This window comes from Amia ocellicauda, chromosome 9 (genome assembly GCF_036373705.1).
Source record: "Amia ocellicauda isolate fAmiCal2 chromosome 9, fAmiCal2.hap1, whole genome shotgun sequence".
NCBI classification, from domain to species: domain Eukaryota; kingdom Metazoa; phylum Chordata; class Actinopteri; order Amiiformes; family Amiidae; genus Amia; species Amia ocellicauda.
In genome coordinates, this window is record NC_089858.1 from 39,317,595 (window position 1) to 39,334,901 (window position 17,307).

The 17,307-nt window shown below is 41.4% G+C and overlaps 1 protein-coding gene across 1 annotated transcript in view; it reads right to left on the reverse strand.

The window, feature by feature from the left end:
• Window positions 1-17,307, reverse strand: part of pdlim2 (PDZ and LIM domain 2 (mystique)) — a 60,137-nt gene that overhangs the window by 40,871 nt on the left and 1,959 nt on the right. The window contains exons 2-3 of the mRNA XM_066714462.1: window positions 8,498-8,639; window positions 6,294-6,445 (exon numbers count right to left, since the gene is read on the reverse strand). Coding sequence (XP_066570559.1) covers window positions 6,294-6,445; window positions 8,498-8,590 — 245 coding nt within the window. The 5' untranslated portion in view covers window positions 8,591-8,639. The remainder of the gene's footprint in view (window positions 1-6,293; window positions 6,446-8,497; window positions 8,640-17,307) is intronic.

The window sequence follows — 17,307 nt, forward strand, 5'->3', positions numbered from 1 at the left end:
GCTCCCTGTGAATCAAAGGCCATGGATTGGGCTAACTGGGTGGTTAATCGGTCAGAACCACAATCACAAGTTGTTCTCATGTAGTATTGCATTACAAGCTACCCTCTCTGTTCACACTGAACTTTTTTCTTCTTCTAGATCTAGCAGAACTGCCCAAGAGAGTGTACTTTAGTCCGTCTTGAGCAAAAGATAGCACTGCACAACCCTTACTATTGTAAATCATGGTATAATCTAGCATTTACACAATGCAAGCATGGTAATGCCTAAAGAATGCAAAGGAAATTAGTTAAGTTTTTAAAAAAAAAAAAAAAAAAAAAAAAAAAAAAAACCACACACTAACAGTCTAAAAATTACCATGCAAATGTATAGTTGAAACTTTCATAAGGATTTCCCCTGTGCACATCTCACACAAATCAGCTTTGATAGATCTTTCAGAAGCTGGTTTTTATACTGTTTGCTTGAATTGGTAATCATATTGAAAATACAGACAAAAGACCACAGCTATCTCTTAGCAGGCATATGCACATATTCTGAACAAATCTAGTGAGGTACATCTACATTTTATTGCTACAACGGTTTAATCAAATGCCTGTGATTATTCTCCCGCAATCCCTTTTAAAATGTCAGCTTGTATGTGAAGATGTGATGCAGTGGAAGCTCCAGCACATGGTATAGTGTTTGGGCATCGTTTTCACTGGGAAGGCAAAGAAAAGCAAGGGACATTTTCTTACAGACGATGTTATACGTCAGGTCAGTTAGAGCAAAGTTATTCCAACAGTTTAATTTGCGATCTCTTTCCCTCTGCTCACTGGAAAAAATGAGTTACCAACTTGGCCAGTGCATTTATGAATCATTGAAACGTTGCTGTGGCGGCACAGACCAAATGGCAACGAAAAATCAATTCATTAAAACGATAGCAAAACGTACGACTTCTGTACGCCTGCTTCGGCCTGGATCGAAGCCTCGCCTTCAAGACCCTGCCTCTCAGAAACGCCGCCAGCGCCAATGTGGCCGGGATTCCAGTGAGGTCCTGCCAGTTTAGGCCCAGAGGGGTGCAGCTGCCCCAACTCGCACGACGCCCGCAGCTCTGGCTACACTCGAAGAGGGATCACGTTCTTCAAGGCTTTATAGCCATCATCTTTTCATTAAGAAGGGCTGTAAATCTCAGAGGACAGCACCAATTGGCTCTAAGGAGAGGCAGTGCATTTACCATCCCGGACTCAGCCAAACATTTTAATGAGGCCTTGTAAATCTAGGTGTCTGCAGTAGATGGGCTTTCTATTGCTGCTCTAGGGCACATTTAAAGGCGGCACTGCTATAGCATACTGCTGATCTCCATCTTAATTCAGTGACATATGGATACACTTTTCAGAGATGGGGCTGTACCAAAATTAATATTAAAATAACAGCACTTTGGGGTTTTATGGGGTGTTAAATGCCCTTTAACACAATTCAGTACACTTCCTGAGCCACAGTGCAGACCATCTTTGTTTGTCGTTCTGATTCATCCCAAAAATGTACATACAAAGTAAAGCCTGTTTAGATTACAATACAAATGGAATAGGCTATATAAAAGAGGGTCCTACACATGAGGCTGTTAGGATTAAAACCCCACAAAAACACACTGCTTTAGAGCATATTGAATTTAGAGATTCCCATTGAATATTTGCAAACAAGTTCCCTTTACATAAGCAGGGACTACATAATATATGAAGAAATGAGGAAAGTGCCCCACTTATTCAAATCACCGTGGATGGATCCAAAAGTTGGCTCTGCAGAAAGAATTGAAAGTAGTGGATTTGAAATCAGCATTAAACCCTGTAAACTAATTTAGAGTGGATAAGACGTGTAATTTTCCAATAACATTTAAAAGTTTCCCCATCTCTGTGTAAAGCTTCAGTGTAGAGTTGTGTGTTGAAGTTCTTTTGGCAACATACTAAAATTAGGAGGCTAGATTGTAAAGTGGTTGAGGAATCAAACTAGTAAACAGAAGGCAGTTGGTTCAAGCCCCATGTTGCCACTTGCCTATTTGCCCACCTCCTTTATCTCCGTCTTAAGGATGAGATGTGAAATCAGTTTCTTGTTGTAAGTGAATCTGCAATGCAGGCTGTTGGTGCACAGTTTACCTCTGTAAACGGCAGTGGAAAACACATGCCAATAGACAAAATACGCAAATAGGAACAGCTGGAAACTAGTTTTCACATGGGAAATAATACAGGAAAAGCCAGAGTGAAATTGGAGTTGGTTCTTTAAGAATATCATCTGCTACTTCATCAGCACACACACACACACACACACACAGAGAGGTAGTGTAGGGCCAAAACTATACATGGCCAGAGATGCAGCATTTCCTACTGGAGCTGTAATGGAGCTTGACCAAAATTATACCCACAGTACAGCTGGAACCCAAACAAAGACTGCCTGCATACATTCCACATACAACTGGCTGGGTAGCTTCAGGGTTATTAGATGGTTTTTGTAGTTTCATTTTTTCAACTATCCAGCAATCACCCACTTGCCAAATAAAGTTATGAGATATATGGGTGATTTTAAAATTGCTGGCTTTTTATCCCACATTGGGTGCTATTAAAAGGACTGTATCTGGGTCCCCATTCCTGACAAAAACATATTCCACTGAAAGTCACATTAATGGGGATACAGCATTCCGTTTATACTTCATCATCAATAAAACCAGCAACATGCAGACCTCAGTTTTTGCCTCCAGAAACACTGACTAAATCTGTGGTTCTGAGGAATCGTAGCAAATGAGCAAATATACCCTGACTATGAAAATCGGAAGGAAATTAATACATTCTTTTAACTGATCAACTGAACCTCCTTACGTTTAGCCAGTCTAGCAATGAAAACGGCAGCAACTTTTTAGCTGTAGTCATATGTATAAATGACTGTGTATTCAAGTTTCATTGGAGTTTGTGGTAACTGGCAGCTGTGTGGTAATGTAAAAAGCTTGCCAAACATCCAGCAGAAATGGATTTGTTTTTGGAGACTACTGGTGAATTACTTTAAATACATTTTTAATTTGCATTTTAAATATCTAGCTACAGCTCAATTGCCAAAAACAATGTTACTGGGAAGACACTCCAAGCGAGACACTCCAACCCTTAAGCTAGCTACATCTGTAAGAGTGGTTCCTATAGGTCTGCACCTTAACAATACAGAGATCTTACAAAGTATTTCTCAATGCTAGGTCCTGGTGTACAAAAACTGTACTGGGTTCTCATTTAAGCAACATATCCCCTTTCCCCTTTGATATTTGGAATGATTTCCAATGAAGGCCAATTGAAACCGTGCTTATTAATACTGTTTTGTCAGACTTAAGCAGTCAGTCATTCTTAATTGATTATTTCTCAAAATAGACATTTCCAGGCTGAATAAAGACGTTTGTGGCATTGAAAAGTACTGTAGTGGGGCCCAATAGGACCCAGATATGACAAACTCTGGTCTAGTGCACCTCGTTGCTGCCAGGACCGTTTCCTCCGCTTTTTGTGCATTGGCTGGGTGCCCAGCCTGTTGGAAGGCCAAAGCATACGAGGGCTTTAATTGGGAGCGAGGCAGTGGCGGCCACACTGAGCCATTGTCCGGAGAAGGGACCAGAGTGTTGTTTCTGGCCAGCTGGGAGACATGAGGTCAGTGGAGAAAAATTCACTTGCTTGGACTGGGGCACAGAGCAGTGAGTGGATATATATATGTGCAAGTGTGACAGTGAGATTATGAGAAGGATGGAGGAGGAGAATGAGAGGCAGAGAGAGAAATGGAGATCGAGAAATGCACACTGAGCAAAGAGAGAGAGTTGTACAACATCAGGTCATTCTGCTGACATGCGAGGTTGACACAATTACAGATTAGAAAACAAATGGCAGCCGCCCAGCAGAGGCAGGGTTCAGTGGAGCCACTGTCCTCTGCAACTCCAAAACAAAACTCACTAAAGCATTTAGAAATAAATAGAAGCCTGACTGTGCATTTCCGAAAAAGACACTGGAGTAATTTGTTCACATTTGCATGTAAAAGATTTTACAGTGACAGCTTTTGAGTAGGTTGAGATTCCCTGGACTAAATACCGCTCAAGATTTAGACTTTAGAAAGGAAGCTAAAGTGCATGCTTTTGGACAGTAACACAGATTCTCACTGCTTCTCATGTTCCCAAGACAAAGGATCTACAAGAACAGTACACCATCCCTTCCCTGCAATACCCCATAACAACCCTACAACACCTGCCAATGCTGCTAAAACCCGGAACAATTCAAAAATAAAACTCCAGTCTAAACCAACACTGTCAATTTGCACAAGTCACCATAAAGAGCCAATGTGCTGGGTTTCCGATCATACACCGTCTGTTCAGCTGTTTTTGTGTTCCAGATTTTAAACGCCAAGCCGCCAATCAGTTTCAAGAAGCATACTGGGGTGGCTCCAGTCTCTGACGTCAGAGGAGCAGAGGAGCTAGCATTTCACCAGATTTTAGAAGTGAAAGTGATTGCATTGGGTAGAATTTGAAGAAATCATTCGGGAGTGAGCAATGCACAGCAATAACCCAAGGGATGTAAACACGAGATGTATTGCACTATATATTTTATAACCCTCACGGTTTGGTATTTCATAATGAAAATAAAGCATGTTTTTTTCTTCAGGAAACAAGTGGACAATAAATAGATAAATAAAATAAATAAAAGGCAAAGTGTGCTGGATAAACACCGGAGGAATGCAGTCCTGGTTGTTTGTCCGGACTTACACGCTAGGCAGAACAAAGGGGGAAAAATGAAAGTGTGTTTTTTGGCCTGGGGCCAGATGCCACTAATCTGTGTGTAAGATGCAGGGTTAAAAATAAACAGTGGGGAATGCTAAAATGCACTGCAGGAATGCCCAGCTTGCACCCAGGGGAAAAAATTGGGACCAGTGAAGTCAAAAGGGAAAAGAGGCCAAGTTTAAAGTGGCAATTTAGCTTCATTTCCCTATCATTTTGTATCCTGCACATTGAATCTCTTGTTCTTAGCACTAGATGACAGCGCTTTTTTGATGTTGTTCTCGTATAATTGGGCACAAATGGATAATTTATAAGAAATGCAAACGCAAATAAATATAGATCTGGAAATCAAGAATCTTACATGAGATTTCTTTTTCACAGGGGTTTACAAATAAAAAAAAAAAAAAAAAAGTTATTTCAGAAACCTGCTGCTTGCCCTTTAAGCTCCTGTAATTAAGCAATAAACATCAACATGATTTGTTATTACTGTCCATTCAAAACTGATTTAGCAACCACTTATAAACACCAAACCTGTCTCAGGCTGGAGCCAGTTTGAAAGAGGAGTCCAGAGGTACATCCTGCAGTTTCCCTCTCTTCGGAGAACACAGTCTTAACACTTTGAACAAAGCAAGTTCCATTTTCACTAATGCCTTACAGGTTTTAAAAAAACAAAACAAAAAAAACCTCAAAGATGATTAAAACATATGGATTGTCACACCTGTCACGAGGAGCACTACAGTCCTGTCAGGCAGTCGAGACATAGAAACATAATTTCAAGCTCAGCTGGACTACATCATTTGAAGACAGTGACTCTGTTGGATTTGAAAATCCCTGCCTTAGACCGTGATATCAGTTTCCCAGTTTGCTATTAATCGCTGGGTGCTTTCCTCAAAAGGTTTCATTCTGAAGCACAGTGGAGTAGGATATATAAACATAAACAGAGCCCAGTCTTGAGAGTTACATTGAGCGGTATTTTCCCAGAGAGACACCAGTCAAGCGCTGAAGGTCACTTCGACACTGACCTGCTGGTATGGGAGTGTCTGATTGGAAGCGATGTTTACAAACAGTGTAACAGTTTCTCCCAGTGAAATGCCATGATTATCACACCATCCTGAAACTCAGTTAAAGCTTTATAATTTCACATTACTTAGAGATGTTTCGCAGCTACGCAGCCCTCTAAGTTTTTCATCCCTGGCCAACACAGGCATCTTGTAAATGAAGTACTAGAGGTTCCTTTGTCAAACGTGCATTGTTTCAGTCATATTAGTTTAAATTGTACTAGAAGCTTTGGTTCTGTTTTCTGGTTTGTAAACCAAATATACAAGATATTGTTCCTTAAATTCAGTACATCTCCCACTCAGGACAGATAACACTTGCTACATTTTCTGCTTATGGTGGAACAAAAACGAGAAGTTTCACACACTAAAAAAGCCCCCTGCAATCATTTGATGGCATGCCATATAAGGGGAAATTCCATGGACCATCACCTCCTGTCCAGTAACCATCAACCAGTGTATAGCAGTCTGTTCCTCACCTGTCCACTGCCAGCTGTAGCTTTGTCTTGGAGTTCTTGATCTTGTTCTGGGCTTCCACATTAAGCATGTCGGCTGTGCTCTCACCATTGATTTCCTGGATGATATCACCAAGTCCAAGGCCGGCATGCTCTGCCTTGCTCCCCGCGTTCACCTGCATTAGACAGGAAGTGGTTAAAAATGGCCGTTATGATTAGAAGGCAAATGACTACAGAACTGCATTTAGAAGCCATAAAAGCAAGCAGTATACGTGCATGGTGATTCAAGGAGGGAGTACATTTGCACATGTTTTTCACTCCAGTCATCTCTTTCTATACTTTGGCCCATCATATTTACCCATCATCAATTGTACCCTGCCAATCCGAGTATCACTGCTTGAATTATTGCTATGCAAGTTATTACCATTACAAATTTAAGACCACATCTTGGTTTTGGCTGAATCACTGAAGGCCTGGGATTTCATGAGACTGTGGAAATGATGCCACCACCTTGCTGTGAAGATTTCAAAGATATTTCATTAGGGTTTTAATCATTTGGAAAGACAAGTGGCATGGTGCCTTGATGAGTCTTGATTATGTTAAGCTACTAGAGAACAGAAATAAGATGAGCGGAATAGCCTTCATTGCACTGGTGCTTCAGTTTGCACACAGGGCTGCACATCTTGACAAAAAGAGCAGTGGGGATACAGAAACAAAAATCCCAAAACATGCCTACAACAATTTGCGGGAGTCTTTCACATAAGGGCTTGATGAGACCAGGAATCAATAAGCGATTAACAAGCTGACAAACAATATAGGACTAAACAACCAATTCAGCAGGAAAACAAAACCCAAACAAATGGACTACAAGAATGCCAAGCCAAAGCCTTTCTGTTGTGCAGTCTGCAAAAATGGAGGCCAGAGGTGCCATGTTTGTTGGGCTATTCAAGTGGCAATTAAGCGTCGCTATGGTACAAGCATTTTTGGGTTTCTTTTTTTATACTAATCAGTGCATGGCTCACTTCACAAAAACTATGAGCTCATTTTTGTCCAGGGACTCTATTCTATGGGTGAGTACTGCTACCCATTGAGCTGAATAGAGAGGGCATCTGTCATTTTAATGCCAAGCAGACACCACTTCTGGCTCAGCAGAGAGAGCAGAACCAGAGCATTTTGCTGGAAAGATTTAGATGAAGACAAGAGGTGGCTAGTGCACAAGTAATCAAGTGTTTCTGGAAGCAACTACCCTACAGCACTGGGACCTCTGACTCATATCTCAAGCAAGGTGGAAACACTGAATCCCAGATGCATTCCTGTCAAGAGAACTTAAACTAAAGAACAGCTCTGAACAGAATTCTCAGTTTAACTTGCATGTGACTGGACAACAGGAGATATTTTGGCATTGACCTCAACTCCAAGGGCAATGGTTGTTGTTGTCAATCCCAGTTTTCACTTTAGGTAATCAAAAAGCACATTCCAGTCATTGTTTATGGGATCTCTTGCAAAAAGTCTCGCATGCCTCCTACAGGCACTGACCCACAGACCCATCTTCCTGTTTCTCCAGATCTGAGGCTTGGGAATAAAAACAAAAAAGATAACAATAGCCCAGCAATCAGACCCCATTTATGTAATCAGTGGCTTCCTGTGACAGAGCACTTTATTAAATCTGCCCAGCCTGAACTTCAGTATCAAAGGAAACAGGTAGCATTCCAGAGGCACAAACAAAGACGGCAGGGGCTGGACGTGACAAACAAGGTGCTGATCGTGGGATTAATAATAATGAAAATCTAAACTAAACGCATTTAGCTGAAAAATTCCAGAGGAACCTTCAAGAAAAGCAACAACTCAACCGTATTATTGGATTGGTCAGCCACTATCACAGCATGGGGCGAATGGCCTCCTCTCGTTTGTAGACTTTCTTAGTTACTAAATAAATTAGATGGGCAAATTGGCTTCCTCACATCAGTACCTTTCTTATGTACTTCAATAGGGTTTCCATTTGTAGAAACAATGGCCAATCTATTTCTGCTAGGATTTAAATATTTTACGGGAATTTTGGTAAGGGGTAGGAGGCAAAAATTAGACGGTAGTATTTGAATAGAAAGCACAGGAAATCCTTAGCAGCAGACAGCCATTGCGTCATTTAAGAGCAAAAACACATTCAATTGATATGCAGCCTACAATTTAATATATGTTGTAATAGCCAGGTGGCCATGTTACACAGTTACCTTGGAAACGGTGATGGCTTTCTTGAAGTCCCGCCCTCCAGCTATTCTGAAGCCCCAGGGAGACGGGCCAATCAGGTTCATGGTTTGCGACATGGCTGATCAACAGGCTGCCGCCCTCTGCTGTCGAGATACACTTGCACTCCTGTAATAAAAGGGAAAAGAGACAGGTCAGATGTTGAAATTTCTCAAAATCGGTGACGGAATCGAGCTTGTTAGTTTGATCCAGGCTTGCCGAGATGCTTTTACCAGTTATGCAGTCGTGCAAGTTGCACAGATGAAGCACAAAAGCACGCGATCCGATTTCAACTCCACGTGTCTGTCTTGCGCAGATATTCAAAACAACAACCTGCATCTTGTGTCATCTTCCATACCAAAGCATGCAGGTTGTCAAACCGGAAATGCATCCAACTGCTGCACAGTAGGAAACATTTCCATTCACAGAGAACCCTTGGCTTACCTTAAAAACATGATTTGAATAAAGATGAAAAGCTAAAAACAGTCAGCAAAAATCAATCTTTTCCACCAACCACCATCACCTCTTCCAGGTCTTAACACAGATCCACACAGTCACTGACAAACAACTGTGCGCTCTTCATTGGCTACACCAAACACTGAGTGAACTGTAAATCAAAGACACACTACTTACTTTACTGAACGGCTTTCATTTTATCAGAATCAAACAAAAGGTTCAGTGGAATAATAACTACTAATAACAGTACAATATATCCAAGACTATGAGTGAAAGACTATTTTGACATAATAGGCACAGTATGCAACTGCTGGTATAGAGCTCAAAATTAACTTAATAACTAAAAACATAATTCGATGGATATGATTGAATACTTGAAATAAATTAACCAACAATAAATGTTCTAATAAGAACAGCTACCAAGTTCTCCGGAACAGAAATTGACTGTTCTTTTAATGGTATTTAAAGGTTTTGAATTGCAATACTGTATACAAGGAGGAGAACATATCAACTAGGGTATTCCTTCTGCTCTAGAGATAAAGGGGATGGAAAATACTTTAAAAACAATATTTTCCTCTTTGTTTAGTTTGTATCTAAAGAGATCAGGTGTGGAGCTGAAATCGGACTTCATGTGACCCAACATACAACTCGGGTCAATAAAATATCCACAAAAGCATATTTTAGGACTGGACAGTGAATGAATAGGGAGTTGAGGGTGTTTACAAGGCATTTCCTACAATTCAACAAGGGAGCACTGCAGCAGGGGAAACGCATATACCCAAGGAACTGTAAACTCGATAATGCTTGTAGCTTTTGACTTGCCACATTCTGGATGTCGCGCTATTGTTTTTTGTAACCCGACTCCTTACATTTGGCCATCTCAGTGCACTCAACTGCTGTCATGGGACGTAATTGTAGTTTCCATGAATAAAGTGATGTGCCGATCAATGGTTAGATACAAAGCCTCGCACAAAACACTGGCACAGTTGAAAGAGAAAGTACTGCCTCGGGCTTCCCAAAGCACACAATTTTTTATTTTTTTTGGCTTCTATGCCATTGAAAGTGACAAAACCCTAGAAATACCTTCTAAATTACTTTAGATTGTAGGAATGCTGGTACCTTTTCTAATGTGACTCAAGTGCATGTCATTGTTCCATGGTCATGTCCTCGAAATACATTCCTTTAGCTTCTGGAAGGTATGGAATGCTAACCCACCCCATTTTCACAATTTCCCATTAACTAATGAAACAAGGTAAACAGAGGGTCAGAAAGGCTGATGTGTCATTAGTTTATGCCAGAGATGCTGAAGTCTGTTGCAGTGGCAACCAAGAAAGCACACGTCTAGCTTCACAATCAAATGTCGCAATGGCTTGGGGGCACTGTACTCTTGAAAAATCATTTCCATAAGGGTGGGGCTGTTTGGCAGACTATCTGTGCTGCTTAAAGCCAATTTATTGAGAACCACAAAGAAGACTTACATCAGTGGACTTTCCTACGATTCCCCCCCCCTGCATACAGTGAGGGAAAAAAGTATTTGATCCCCTGCTGATTTTGTACGTTTGCCCACTGACAAAGAAATGATCAGTCTATAATTTTAATGGTAGGTGTATTTTAACAGTGAGAGACAGAATAACAACAAAAAAAATCCAGAAAAACATATTTCAAAAAAGTTATAAATTGATTTGCATGTTAATGAGGGAAATAAGTATTTGACCCCTTCGACTTAGTACTTGGTGGCAAAACCCTTGTTGGCAATCACAGAGGTCAGACATTTCTTGTAGTTGGCCACCAGGTTTGCACACATCTCTGGAGGGATTTTGTCCCACTCCTCTTTGCAGATCCTCTCCAAGTCATTAGGGTTTCAAGGCTGACGTTTGGCAACTCCAACCTTCAGCTCCCTCCACAGATTTTCTATGGGATTATGGTCTGGAGACTGGCTAGGCCACTCCAGGACCTTAATGTGCTTCTTCTTGAGCCACTGCTTTGTTGCCTTGGCTGTGTGTTTTGGGTCATTGTCATGCTGGAATACCCATCCACGACCCATTTTCAATGCCCTGGCTGAGGGAAGGAGGTTCTCACCCAAGATTTGACGGTACATGGCCCTGTCCATCATCCCTTTGATGCGGTGCAGTTGTCCTGTCCCCAGCAGAAAAACACCCCCAAAGCATAATGTTTCCACCTCCATGTTTGACGGTGGGGATGTTGTTCTTGGGGTCATTCCTCCTCCTCCAAACACGATGAGGTGAGTTGATGCCAAAGAGCTCGATTTTGGTCTCATCTGACCACAACACTTTCACCCAGTTCTCCTCCGAATCATTCAGATGTTCATTGGTAAACTTCAGACGGGCCTGTACATGTGCTTTCTTGAGCAGGGGGACCTTGCGGGCGCTGCAGGATTTCAGTCCTTCACAGCATAGTGTGTTACCAATTGTTTTCTTGGTGACTATGGTCCCAGCTGCCTTGAGATCATTAACAAGATCCTCCCGTGTAGTTCTGGGCTGATTCCTCACCGTTCTCATGATCATTGAAACTCCACAAGGTGAGATCTTGCATGGAGCCCCAGACCGAGGGAGACTGACAGTTATTTTGCATTTCTTCCATTTGCGAATAATCGCACCAACTGTTGTCACCTTCTCACCAAGCTGTTTGGCGATGGTCTTGTAGCCCATTCCAGCCTTGAGTAGGTCTACAATCTTGTCCCTGACATCCTTGGACAGCTCTTTGGTCTTGGCCATGGTGGAGAGTTTGGAATCTGACTAATTGATTGCTTCTGTGGACAGGTGTCTTTTATACAGGTAACGAGCTGAGATTAGGAGGAATCCCTTTAAGAGAGTGCTCCTAATCTCAGCTCGTTACCTGTATAAAAGACACCTGGGAGCCTGAAATCTTGCTGATTGATAGGGGATCAAATACTATTTTCCCTCACTGTACATCAGCAAGTTGTCATCTCAAACATCAACGGCCAAGAGTATGGAGGCAGGTCAGACCGCGCTCAATGCTGAACAACGTTATCTAATGCATGCGTGTATGGTATACCTCAAGTGTGTATTATACTTAGGGCATTTCAACTTAGTTTTGCAATTATTAAAAGATTCCCTTGTCTAAAAAAGTACTCCCTCATTTTAAGATATTGCTGTAACACGGGTCAAACGTCTTAATTTTCCATTTCTAGACCAATTCTTTTGTTGTGGACTCTCGTGTGGCCATTTTTGCAGGGCAGTAATCAGATAACACAGCACAGGGAAATATATAAAGAATGAAGGTGTGGTAGGAAAAAAATAAAAGTCACCTGGCTCATTAGGACAGGTTGTACGATGATCAGGTGAGGCACACCAAGGACAAAAGCTGGGCCTGGCAAAGGATGGGTAGGGTGGTAGCAGATATCCAGTCACCCATGACTGGATCACCTAGTCATTCATAGTTTGTTGGTCCTGACATCACAAGGTGTTCCCTCCAAAGCCCTGCCTCTCTCTCGCTCTTCTCCCAGTTTCAGGGATGCATGGGCTGACCAGGCACTGACAGACAAGCTGGTTTTAACCCTTCGACAGCTCCATTTAAAATGCAACGCAAGCAGCAGATTAATGAATGAGATCCGCATCAGTCCTCCCTACAACTCTATACAGCTGCTGTTGCGCTCTGGACTATACAATGTGAAAAGAAGCAGATGGCGGTTTCAGATGATGCGTGCATCCGCTTTCACCTCATCCATGTTAGTGTAAAGGTCACTGCTGCACGCCAAGTTGATTGATTATTGGCAGTTTCAAAATGGGACGCGATGAAAACAAATAATAAAAGAAGAATGGAACAGATCCACACTTAAAAAGATTCAAATAAACTTGAACAAGAAAAGACCCAGCCACCCTCTTAATCTGGCACAGCTGTACTATTGCGGTTTGCAAACCCCAGAAGCTCTCAGACATTATAAAGCAGTGGATGTTTCAGGTGTAAGGTTACAAACAGGGTACTTGCGTCTCGTACTGTAGTATAGGTTTGGTTTGAAAAACTGCCAGCTGAAACCCATTCAGTTTCTGTGATCCAGGAAATGTCAGCCCTCCACACTAGTTTCTGTTCAAGGGTGAGATCAGGTATCCACATGGAATGGAAAGTTGTAGGAGTGGCACTCTCTTAGGAGGATCAGAGAGTATTTAAGTGTGATTTACTGTAGCAGGGGAACGGACCGATTATTCCACTCAATTGATACATGATGAAATACAGAAACGCCAAGCCTGCTTCTTGAATAAGGCCACCCCCCTATTGCCAGGTATGATTCACACAAAAAATGATGCTGCCGATTCTTAAAAATAAGTATACACTACACACGAATGCAGTATTCCCCAAAGTGGAAATAAATTGTGATAATTAGTCATTTCTCTAAATAAAGTTAGTCACTTTTAATTACAGCTACACAGACAGAGGAGAGAAACTATGCATCAACAGCTGCTGCTACATTTAATTATAATGAGGATTTTAGTTTGGAGCATATGTGTACAGTGCATGTACTTTCCAGATGCACACATTCACAACAATAAGCAACAATTATGCCTGCGAACATAACTGATCAACCAGTGAAAACATGGAGACAGACGGCAGACTGTGTTGGCAAAAAACTGGCCCAAAGATGCCAGGTTTGTGGGGAATAGAGTCATCACAATGTTCAGAGCAAGTTAATCCCCGACACCACTTGAAAACAGTGGATTCTGAATGATCCCTGTCTTACTGTATGCTGTAATGCAAAGGCTCTGTGAAGCCATAATTAAAGGTAAATTGTAAGCATAAAACATCTTGTAAATGCATCTATGAAGCCAAACTGTGATGCTCTGATCACAATTAGCACATTCTAGATTATTTTCTCTGGTTACATTTTTCTTTTATTGTTTTTTTGTCTTTATTTTTAGGTTTTTATATAATGGTTTCAAAGATGGACAAGATTTCAGCCTACTTGAGTGACTTGCAAAAACAAGTAAAGCAGAATGATCCAAAGATAAGCAGATCCGTTTTCACACTGCCTACCAAATTGGTTTGACATGAAGCTCTGTACACCAGATATCTGCAAGTGTTTTCAGTTAGTTAATATTTTTTTCTCCATCCATTTCCTGCCTCTGTTAGACCACAAATGGACTACTGCTTGTGACACCTAAACAATTGAAATCCCTTATATAGGCTTTGTTAAATTCCACTCCTGCAATTAACCATTTTTTTCTTTAACATGCATGAAATCTAAAGGCATCATGCACAGAGGAATGACACCCATGTCAAAATGTATAAATTACAAGTGCTTCCACAGTGGCTACAGCTTTAGAGGCCCTTATGTTTATTAGCACTGTAAGCTGTCATTGACAGCACAGCGATAAGTGAAGCAGTCACCCTTTTGGACAATGTGTCTATAATGCAGCGCAGTTTGCATACAACTGAAAGTGAGCCAGCAAGACTGCAATTCCGAAATACCTCGGAAGTGAAGAATCTGATCTGGTTCCTAGGCATGACACAAACCCAGGACTCCATCACACACCCATTGCTGCTCTCCCACTGCCGAATTGGCCTGCTCAGCTGGAACAATATCATGCAACTTGTGCTTCATCACAACAACGTCCCTGCAGCTGCCTTTGTTCCAGGCCAACAAGATACATGTCTGTGCTGTACATACCTTACATCCTGCTTTTCACTCGTCTGCAGTCCCTTTGGATTGTGATGATCAATATCCAAAACACAGGATTGTTTTTTCACTAAATACCAAGACGATGCACCAATCTCATAGAAAAGAAGTGAAATCGATTATAAAGGCAGCCACACGGCATGTGGGGAGTCAAGAAAACTGTCCAATATAGTAGAAAGGCACAGCTGAGTTTACCTTGGGAAGGAAAGGCTTCTTTAGCAATAGGCAGTGGAAGAGGGGATGCTGGGAGTTTGTGCTACCTCAGCACAGAGGCCGAGGAGCTCTGCAGCAGAGCTGGCGTCAGCTCGGGATCACATTACCCCTCTGTACCGACTTCTCCATCAGACTGCTGCCTGGACAAGACACAGCATCCATCGCTTTTTGCACTATTAACCCTTTCCTTGCCTGCAAGCCCTAAGAGATTCTCATCTAAGCAGCAGGGAGCAGTGTGTCACAATAGTTGATCCAGTAATTTTAGATAAGAAAATAATGTTTTTCTGGTCTTCGTGCAATTTTGCTAGTGCTATTATTTAATCCTAGGTCACAGTTTCCTGTAATGAAAGTTTACCGACATATCATGGAAGGAGAACTGCACAGTATAGTGAAGAACAATTGCATGCATGCATATTTAAAGTATGGTAGGAGCCGTGACAAATCAAATCATGGAAGCTCCTGAGAATGCAAGGTTAGGCATAAATAGTGTAACCATTTGGAAACATGGTACACTGCACTATGATAACCTTCACAGTGATAAACGTTCTTAAATCAGATCCTTATTTAACTTGTAGACTAGTCCAACTAATCAGCTTCTGGAGAACTTGCGGCTGATTAACAGGAACCTTGGCGAGGAAACTAATGAGCTTCACATGCTACCCATTTTACAGATCTTATTCTAGTTTGCTTTATTTTGTTACCATAAAAATAGTTTGACACTACAAAACAATAGCTGGATAGAACTATAACAAGTCAGAAGTCTATTTTTCTCAAAAGCAATCAGATGGTGTAAGTGGTACCCTGATTCCAGGTTATGTTAGAAAATAAACACCACTGACAATGGAAGAGGAGATCACTCTGGGACAGGAGGAGCACTATACAAGGGGAGGTACAGATCAAGCCCGTTTGAACTCCAGTAGCCTAGGGCTGCAGGGGATGTCTGTTTTTTGTACCACACAAGCTCTCAGCCATGTAACTGATCTATAAGGAGTGCAAGAGATATACAATCCAAATGTGCTATTATTTGTAGGGGCCAGATTACACTTTAATGGGCAGGTTTCTTGAATAATCAAAGTGTAATTGTGTCTGATGCCAGATTGAATGCATGTTTTATTTTATTTTTTAAGATTTGAATGGGGGTGAAATAACTGCTGGTAATTTTGCTAGTTCAGTCTTGCATAGGAGGCCTCGGTCTGAGTGGTTAAAGACTTAATCAAAATCTGAGCTCACCCCAAACCTCAGCTCACACCACCCCTAGCTTAATTTGGCACAATCCTCACTTTGCCAGGTCTTGCACAACCAACATTTTTATGAAAATTAGAATTGTCCAATTAAATCACAACTTGTTCCCAAGAGCCTTTGAGAACTAAACCGAACACAGCCCTTAAGCACTGGAGATTTGGCGTCATGGTACAAAAGGCCAATATTTGGGGGGGGTTTTGTAAATTCCCCTTAGTTATAGACCCATTTCTCTTTTGTTAACCAACTGCACATTTTAAAGTGTGTTGAACGTTGAGGTACATTAAAAAAATATATATACCTCAATTGATCACTTAAGCTTTGTATGTCTGTTTAAAGTACATTCGATTTCACAACCCTTTTTTGCCCTGCAGAATTTTATTCAAAAGCAATGCAGTCAATGAAACCACATTCTGGGGAAATAAAATACAAAAATTAAGCAGTGCATGGTCTCTATCCCTGCTCCTGGAAAGCTTCAATCAGGTCACCCTAAACAGCAATTTCTAAAGTTAAGAACCTAGTAGTCATTGGCCAATAAAGCATCTCACATGTTCGATTAAGGGGGCAGTTTTTTTAGGAGGCTGATGGGAATTCAGGTGTTTGTTCCACTTGATCTCTAAACAACTGGATTTACTGATAGAAAAATACTTAATTGGTCAGATTATCCAAATGTTGATGATAGGAGTAGCCTATGATAGCTGCTGTTTAGGGGACTCTCCAGGACCAGGGCATGGGAAACAGCTCAGGACCATGGAAAACTCATCTACTTTATAGTAATTGTTTATTTTTTAAATGGCATGAAGAAGTAATAAGTCATTCTATAATTACCAAGTATTAACAGTAATTCTATAATTAGGCTACTAAAGATAAGGAACAATGCAAAGCAGGATGACTATTCACTAAACATTGTTAGCCATGTAACTTTTTAGACGTACAAACCAAAGGTGGGACTGGGTATGAAGAGCACATTCCCTGAATTCTCCAGGCCCATATTTCAGATTTCAAAGAGAAGTCTGCGGTAGGTGTGACAAGAGTGGAATCAAGGCCTGGGTGCAGACACACACTTCAAACACAAGCACTTGCTCCATCGCTGCTTTTCAATCAGTGCCCAAGTGGACACCTCCACAAACATGTCAGAAGGAGAAGTCGTGAAGCGTACCATGCCCTCCAGATCATATTTGAATAAAATACTAATATTAAGACAGTCGATTTGTGATCTCTATACCTCAGTTCCAA